The sequence below is a fragment of the Lutjanus erythropterus genome, chromosome 16 (assembly GCF_056507025.1).
Source record: "Lutjanus erythropterus isolate fLutEry1 chromosome 16, fLutEry1.hap2, whole genome shotgun sequence".
Lineage (NCBI taxonomy): Eukaryota > Metazoa > Chordata > Actinopteri > Lutjaniformes > Lutjanidae > Lutjanus > Lutjanus erythropterus.
Genome location: NC_139332.1, coordinates 30,267,749 through 30,277,300, shown reverse-complemented (window position 1 = coordinate 30,277,300; position 9,552 = coordinate 30,267,749). Strand labels below are relative to the sequence as shown.

At 37.6% G+C, this 9,552-nt stretch overlaps 1 protein-coding gene across 1 annotated transcript; it reads left to right on the top strand.

Annotated features, from left to right (window-relative positions):
* The first annotated feature begins 4,835 nt into the window (after positions 1-4,835).
* On the top strand, positions 4,836-7,745 carry LOC146313353 (protein S100-A1-like). Its single transcript, XM_084739213.1, has 3 exons — positions 4,836-4,994; positions 7,223-7,382; positions 7,488-7,745. The coding sequence occupies exons 2-3, from the start codon at positions 7,242-7,244 to the stop codon at positions 7,647-7,649; spliced, it is 303 nt and encodes a 100-aa protein (XP_084595339.1). The 5' UTR covers positions 4,836-4,994; positions 7,223-7,241; the 3' UTR covers positions 7,650-7,745.
* The last annotated feature ends 1,807 nt before the right edge of the window (positions 7,746-9,552 follow it).

Here is a 9,552-nt window from a genome sequence, read left to right as displayed (position 1 = left end):
TTCTGGAATGTAATGTGTTTCTTGTCTACAAAATTAAGCTAAAATGTATGATATCAGTGATCATATTCAACAATTTCATCTGTTTAAACTTTGCTTTTCAGTCTAAAGTCCTCAGCAATCACCGTTCCACCGTTCCGCCTCTAAAGAGGGCCGGAGCGGCACACGAGCTGTCTGTCTTTGTTAAGATGAGACGAGAGCAACGTAAAGTTTACAATCACAGAGTTTACAATTTATACATCACCTATCACATAATACAGTTGAACCCAAAGCTTTCTTGTTCTCCTGAACTCCCCACAGTTGCAGAAGGACCCTGATGCTGTGGACGAAACCATGAAGGCCCTGGACGCCAATGACCAGGTGGACTCTGAGGAGTTTGTTTCTCCGGTTGTTGGACTTTCCATTGTTTGTGAGCAGAGACAAAGATGGGAAAGAAGTAAAAGATGACTGCAGAGGAGACTAGAAGGGACCAAAAAGCATTTCAGATTTTTTTTTTAGAATAGAAAGTTTTGCCCATTAAATACACAGAAGAATTTGGCACAATATTACACATTTTTTCTCATGTAGATATAAAAGCAGCTCTGTCCCTTTGAGTTTTTACTGATGCATGTTTTTTGTTTTGTTAGCTGTCACTTGATGTGATCAAACTCTTTGCTCGTCATATTCACAGCTTCAGGGATATGTGCACTTTTTTTTTTTTCTTTTGAACGCTGAGTGAACACTCTTCTTTATCGGATGCCATCTGCCCGACCTTTGAAGGGTGGGTACACGGCCATGGCTTTGTTAGGCACCGTTTCACAGCAGCCATTTAAACATGAAATAGCAGAGTAAACACAGGTATTACCAAGGATAAGACTTAAGGTTCTGTTCCATTCAGCTCAAACAGTAACGTGTCAGACTCGGTGCCATCTGCAGATATAAAAGGCTCATTCTAAAGTAACAAAAATCACATTGATTTTTGGTGATTGATCTGGTGATTGTGAAATAATAGAAACATTAATTAACCAAAATACATATCCTGCCAACAAACCCATGTAAATCTTAATCACTGGATCATCAACTGAATTAATAAAATAGCAAAAATTTTGGCTGCCCACTAAAAGGCAGAGACATCAACGTCCTCCACATCGTGTCCCATCTTTTTCTCTCCTCATTTCCTGTCATCTCTCCACCGTGTCTCTATAATAAAGCCCCCAAAATACTTTTCATTTTAGTTGAAATCCAAATAATATTTTGAAAAAATTAATAACCTTCTGTTTGGTTTGTGGTCAAAATTTCCAGAGGCTGTTGTGGTGTGCACTCTGCTCGACCACTAGATGGCCAAAGAGTATAACAGAAATCATAATGTTGGACATGAGTATTTGATAAGTTATTAAAACTTTTACAGCTGTACTGCTAATAGACCTTTATGAGAGTAGACTTTAAATGCATGACTTTTATTATTTTCATGTGGCAGTTTTGCTACTTTTGCAAGGATCTGGAAAAATCTTCCATCACTTCTAAAGTCCACATTTTCCCAACCACCCATCGCTCAGTTAGTTAATGAGCATGAGAGGAGAGTAAGACTCATTTAACAAAAGAGAAAACAAAGCTTTTTAATGAAAAACAAATTATTCAAATTTTATTTTAACACATAAAATCCCCATGTGATGCAGTGGCAGTTTGTAGTTTTGACCACAAGAGGGCACATTATTTATTAACAGGCAAAAGAGGCACTCAGATGTTTTACCTCAGTAAAAACTGCAGTGCCAAACTCCAGAAATATTCTGTTAAAAATAAAAATGATTGTGATTATACATGTTTACAGAAGAAAACAGTTAGCAGAAGTTGGGCAGAACTGTTAAGTTACTGTGAGTGTAAGTCAGGCAACCAGTTGTATTGCTAAGAAATATGGAGGCCCATGAAACTAAGAACCCAGTTGTAAAGTCTGTGTAAACTCTTCATCATAGCCTCAGCAAGAGGAAAAAACACTTTTATTTCTGAGATCGATACCAGGTGATGATGGTGTACTGGAGAAAAGTGTTCCTCATATTGTGTTTATCTCATTAACATATATGAGGATGGCAAAATAAACACAACATGTCTTAGTAAAAGCAAAATATTATGGCAGAGCTGCTCATTTATATGTGTTTACTGAATGTACGTTTGATCATATACAATTATATCTCTAAGGTTTAATAAAATTATGTAAAAAAAAAAATACCTAAAATGCAATTGTCTTTTCTTTCTCTGTCATATGAAGGATTCTGGTTCTACAGCTGTTCAGGCGGAGTTTGAGCAAGTTCTCCTCGGCCTCCGCTGCATGAATGTTGAGGGAGGTGAAGCCACCACTCCTCCAGCCGAGTGATCGACAGTGTTGAAGCTCTGGAGGACTCGGGAGACGTTGTCTCTGCACGCACCGAACCTCAGTTATCCTCATGCACTGAAAGACTTATTTACTTTCAATTTAAAAAATGTGCTGATTGTTATTCTTAATGATTATTCTATGTAGATATATTTATGAGAATAAACTGGATCAATCTGGCCTGAACCAGTACCAGTCTGGGAGGCTCCCGTGCTACCTAGGTTTTTTTTTTTTTCCTAAGACTGTTCTGCCTAGTCCCGTCCTACTGTGCTGTGATTGGCTTCTACCACTTTGACAGTAGGGTTAAAGAGGCAAGAATAAAACCAGCAGCCTCACTAGACTACCAGCAGGTTTGGGGAGGAACAGATTACATGTAACAGGATTATGTAATTTGGATACAAAAAAGGTAACTGTTTTTCATTACAGTTATAGATAAGAAAAAAAAAAGACAGAATCAGATTACAGATTTAGTAAAAATGGGGATTATTAGTAGGATTACAGTTTTAAAACAAAATACTACCATGCACCAATTCATTATCACGGCCGTGAACAAAAAAAAATGCTTCACTGGGTGGAAATTTTGCCATTTTTTGTCTGTAAATCAATCAATTAATCAATAAATTTGGGACAACAAAGAAAAGAAGATCTGGACAAACTAATAAACGTAACAACCAACATAATACATTGCAATGATTAATCTGTTTTGAGTCATTTTTAAATTAAAACAATGTAAAAATTCTCTGACTGCAGCTTCTTAAATGTGAATATTGTCTGGTTTCTTTATATTCAGTAAACAAAACAAGACATTTGAGGACGTCGTCTTGAGCTGTGATCAACAATTTTCACAATTTTCAGACATTTCATAGACCAACCATTGAATCGATTAATTGAGAAAATAACCGATGGATTTATCAATGAAAATAATCACTAGTTGCAGCCCTAAAAACTCTGTATTAGGTTAAACCTTTTCACCATATTTTATACTGAGGTAATGAAAAAGTAACGGGAAGTATTCAAGTGACATTACTTTAATTTCATGATACTTTGATTACCTTAGTTTTAGAGTAATCTTCCCAACCCTTGACACTGTAGATTTATGAAAGACAACACCAAATGTAAACTCAGTGTTGACTGTTGTGCACGATATAAGCATCTCATAGCAAAATAATAAAAATGTTAACAGTGGTTTTTGATGATTTAGCCTAAATCCAATCACTTGTGCAGTCACTGAGGAATTATTGATCTTGTTTACTCCTGAGTGAACACCGTTCATTGACTCCATCATGTTTTGTTATCAGAGGTCCAACAGTCTCTCCTCTGTCCACAAAGACTCAACAAATAGCTGAAGGGACTGGTCTGGTCTCGCAGATACCAGCAGTGTCAAAGGTGGCAGAAATTTACTTACAACACACAAGAACATTTCATTTGTAAGACGATTAATCGATTATTAATCATGTCATGGTCATATTTTTGCCTCTGTGGAAGCCCAAGGATCCTCTAACACATTATAATGAGAATGAATGATTCAGTATCTCAAAATAATGAGAAACTTTCTCAGAATAAAGATTTACTATCTCAAAATAATGACCTCTATCTTAAAAAATAAGGGAATTTATGAAAGAAAAATGACCATAAAGTTTCTCATTATTTTTAGGTTTGTCAGTATTTTGAGAAAGTATTTAATTATTTTGAGATACTAAGTTATTTTTTCAGATACTAAGGCATTATTCTGAGAAACAAAGATATTTTTTTACTTTTACCAAGTATTTTTTTTTATATAAGACATTATTTTGAGATAATAAGACATAATTTTGCAATACTAAGTCATTAGTTTGAACTAATACGACATTATTGAGACACTAAGTCAATTATTTTGAGATTCTAAGACATTTTTTGAGATACTAAGACATTATGTTACGATTCTAAATCATTATTTTGAGAAAAATTCTCATTATTTTGAGATACTAAGACGTTATTTGACAATACTAAGTCATTATTTTTAAATAATAATACATTATTGAGACACTAAGTCATTATTTTGAGACAGCATTTAATTATTTTGAGATACTAAGACATTACGATACTAAGGCATTATTTTGAGAAAATTTCTCATTATTTTGAGATACTAAGACATTATTTTGAGATACCAAGTTTTTTTTTCAGATACTAAGACATTATTTTACGAAGTTATCATTTTGAGAAAGTTTGTGAGTATTTTGAGATACTGAGTTATTTTGAGATCCTAACCCATTATTTAGATAAAGTTTCCCGTTATAATGACTTACAGGATGTTTTTTTAAAAATCACATTTGATCACATTCGTCTGCATGAACTTTCTGTACACTCGAACGACCAGCCGAAGATGTTCTGTGTTTTTTATTTATTATTATCTGTACCGTTAGCAGTAAAGTTGTGGTCTACGCATTTATTTCACTTGTTTGATAACTTCACTGACCTGGAGGAAGTGGAACAACTCCCAGACATAAAGATGAGTGTGTAACCGTGGTGTCACCGCCCATCACCGGTCCACACAGCCTGACTCATAATGCACAGCGTTCAGGGCGGCGCCGGTCTATAAATTCTGCGCCTCTGTTCTTCCAGACTCCTGAACTTTCCCACCTCTCGTCTGCAGACCACATCCCAGCGCTGCACGGTAAGAACCAACGGCACTGCCGCTCTCTAACTGCTGTGGCTTTGTCAGGACCCTCACAAACCCAAAACAGTCTGCAGGTATAACAGGTTGGCTGATTATAGTCGATTATTTACTTTTTATCTGCCAGTCAAACCTTTTCTGAATGGAAGCATGTCAGTGGTTAATGTTTTTAAAGACCGTTTTACAGGAAGTTCTTCAACTGTTCAGTGTTTTTATGCAGCTCTTATGAAGAATTATATTGTATTCATCTTCTCCTTCTTTTTTTTCCAACTTTTAAACTCACACTTTCACAATTTTGAATGACTATTTTTATTGAAAGTAATAAGGACTACTTCTGTGCAAGAACTTTAAGATGTACACATTTAACACCAGCTCCAGTTTATCACATTTTATTCCACTAGATACTCTCTTTCTAGTATTGTCAACACGGTTGAGTCCATATAATCTGTAGGTACAGGACATAGGGTGTGGTTGGACTGTGAGCATGCACACATGTGGTCTCCTCTGCTGCCTTAGTTTTTCTCTCTCATTGACTTCATCACATTCCACCATTTCAGACCTCTGTACATTTTTTTCCCTCATCATTCAGCTCAAGTTTTCCATTCCCTCTTGCTCAAATAACACACAACCCCTGTTTTCCCTCCCACTTCTCCTTTTCTTTTTAACTGTTGCAACGCCACAGTGACAGCGCACAGTTTGTTTAGAAATGCTTGATTTCTGTGATTTTCTTCATTGTCTTTTCTCTAACAAGCTAATAACAGACGTCTCTCACTTCTCATGACACTTCTCATGAGTATAAATCATCAGTTGGAGCGGAGAGCAGAGTGTTGCTGCCCTATACCACACCCCTTTTCATCCAACCCACATAAAAAAGTAGTATGCTTTAGTGTAAAAGTTATTTTAAAATGTACTTGTACTTTTTTTTGCATAATTTACTGTATATGAATACTTTTAAAAACTGTACTTCAGTGTACAAAAATATATATAAATGTAAATCTGCAATCTATAAGTGCACTTAAATGTAAATGTATTGTAAACTATACTAAGACATTTATAATGCACTGTTCATGTTTTTTATTAAGTGTGGTTTTATTTCACTTCATTAAAAGTGTAGTCATGCTTAAAAATGCACTTTAATATCAGTTTAAGCTTTACTTCAGTGTACCTTGAAAAAGTCACATACATAAGGTGAACTTTAATTTTATTACTCGAACAAGTAGCCTATACAGGTGCAAGTTAGTTGTTCCAAAATAGCATTATTAGTGTGTATATGTGTGTGTGTGTGTGTCAATCACTAGCTAGCTAGTTAGCTAGTGCTTTGCTTACATTAGTTAACTGAAGATGCGACGTACTCCAGCAACATCTTTTGCACATCTGAGGAATTTGGTTTTCTTTTCAACATAGACGAGACTAGCTTGTAGCATATCAGGAAACAGTCAAAAAGAAAGTTGACAAATGTTCCACTGGATACCAAGCTCACTTATCTGTTATTCACCATATCCATAAGACGTCCATTTTCCTCTGACGACACTCGCTCAGGGTGGTTAGGTCAGACGCTGTTATCATACAAATAATTTTGTATTGCTGTGTTCCAGGTTGTTCAAATCATATTAATGTACTGAATCTGACAAATTGTTATCATTTCACTGACTCCTCATTGATCAGCAAACAATGGATAGTGAAAATCTGGAGGATAACCCAATCTCAGACGACAGCTAACATTAGCATTAGCCACCTCCTACCTGACATTATTGTCGGATAGTGTCACATGATACAATAGGAAAGATGTAAATGAATTCTGTAATATCAACAGAAGAATTAATTTACACCTTAACCATTGCATTTTGTAACACTGTAGAACAGTACTGTTAGCTAGGAGGTGGTTGAATGCTAATGTTAGCTGTTGTCTCATGGTTGCTAATGGGTTATCAAATATGTTATTTTCTTAAAAATATGTCCCTCCAGATTTTCACTATCCATTGTCTTTTAAGTTGCTGAAAAGGGAGTCAGCGAAATGATAACAACTGGACAGATTTCGTACATTTGTAAGACTTACATCCAGGAGGTCATCCTGGAGACATCAGAGGAAAATAGCTGCCACATGAATATGGTGAATTGGAGCCCAGAGCAAAAACAGGCAGGACTTGGGAAAGGTTAATTAAGATAAACTGTAGGCTTTCAGTTATTATACTCAATAATTTATTCTCTTTGTGAACTTTGTTTTTCAGTCTAAAGACCTCAGCAATCATGCCTTCAGAACTGGAGACCGCCATGGAGTCACTCATCAAGGTGTTCCACCGTTATGCCTCTAAAGAGGGCCGGAGCGGCACACTCAGCCGACGAGAGCTCAGAGAGCTGATGGAGAACGAGCTGTCCGGCTTCCTTATGGTGAGACGAGAGCAACACGTCAAGTTTGCAATCACAGTGTATGCATCACTTATCACATAATACAGTTGAACCTAAAGTTTTCTTGTTCTCCCGAACTCCCCACAGTCTCAGAAGGATCCCGCTGCCGTGGACAAAATCATGAAGGACCTGGACACCAATGGCGATGGCCAGGTGGACTTCGAGGAGTTTGTTTCTCTGGTTGTTGGACTTTCCATTGCCTGTGAGCAGTGCTATCAGATGCACATGAAGAAGACTGGAAAGAAGTAAAAGATGACCGCAGAGGAGACTAGAAGAGACCAAAAAGCATTTCAATTTTTGTAATAAACATAGTTTTGTCCATTAAATACACTGATGAATTTCAAACCTGCTGTGTCTGCTGGTTATTGCCTGTGTTTGCCTGCAAGTTATCATACATTTTCTCTCAATTAAACATAAAAGCACCTCTGATTCATTGAGTATTTACTTGTATAAATATTAAAATGGACACAAAGCGACAAATCAAAGCTATTTCCCAGCCATTAGTTTGTGCTAATTTCTGTCCAGATCACAGTGCACTCACTCCCTTGGCAGGTTTACCACCAAGATTAGGTATTATGATGTAATCCCCACCTGTATTTTATGCTTCCCTGAGTGTGAAAGGGCAGACGAACCTCTCCCTCTATCTGTGATTAAACCCTGCTTATCACTGCTGTGAGGAATCTGCAGAATGTTCCAGGCACGAACACACCTCTGTGTGAAAATCATGTTGCAACTCTGAATTATGACACATTCACGAACAGATAAATTGGGTGACAGGGGGCTTCATAACTGAATAAAGTTTGCTGCATTCAAATTAGTTTGATTTCATTAAGCAAGACAGCCCTTGGCAGTGAGAAAAAAAAGTCACAGGGCATAGCGAATGACCACACCACTGTTTTTCCATGAAATTCTTTTCATTGTGTTTCATGTCTGGTCAAAGTTGGATCACACAGGGGAGGAGAGGCTGAACAGGATAACCTCCTCCTCACTCACCCCGAACAGAAGAGACACTCTTTTTGCTCCAAAATTCAGTCTCCAAGGCAGCACTTCTTCACAAGCAAATGCTTTAGTCGTGACTGGCATAGATGGGATTTCTATAATTCAGGGTTCAGAGCCACTTGTGGTCAGGGTCTGCTAATCCTAGTGAAGCAGGCTGATCCTTAACTGAGGAAGGCCTGCCTGCAAGGGTAAACTCAGGGCAAAGAAGATCTCTGACACGCCTCCTCGGGCTGGGCTTCACTCTGTGGTCTACCACTGTTCATGGTTACAGTGCAAACACTCAAGTTGCCAGGTTACGACGCTCTGAGTGTGTGTGTGTGTGTGTGTGTGTGTGTGTGTGTGTCTGTATGTGTGTGGGTAGCAAGAGTTTGTGTTCACCCCTCAGTTTACACAATCACCACACCCATGTGACCCACAGCTGAATTTACAGTTGGGAATTCCTACTTTGCTGACTGTTTCCTCAATATCGCTTTTGTTCAGTTGATTTTTTTTTTCTAGTAGAAGGAGGCATCACGCCAATCATAGATATATATACACACTGTATGTTTATCATGTGGTCTAAAACAATGCAATCATTATTTTTGAAGACGAATAACTGTCTCCGAGTATGAAGCAACAGATCTGTGAGGTCAGTGAACACACCAAAGCTTGTTCCCTCAGTAAGGAGTCTTACTAATCCTGAGATCATACATACATTTGTCAACATACTGCAAAATATACGATTTCTCAGCGGACACAGTGAATTGGTGTGACTTGAGCAAACATTCACTAATACACACCACACCTTTCTTGGACACACACACACACACGCTCACACAGGCAGCAAAGCCCCTGTCTTTGCACAGTTTCAGTTGTTAAATAATAACACAGTTGATCTGACCTTACCACCCCTTCCAACATCCGGTTTGTCGCTGTTGCCATGGGAAATGAGCTCAGACCATTGTGATGTTGTTATAGATGATGATACAGCTTATAAAAATGTTGATGTGCTCCATGTCTGTTTGTTTCGTTTTTGCTGACACGTAAATGCAAGCCAACGCTTTGTTAGTTGTCACAGCTGAGAGGATATGCACAGTGTTTTCTTTCCCCCACCGTGTAACAGTTAAAAGGGATAGTTCAACTGGAAATGAAAAGTGAGTCATTATCTACTCAC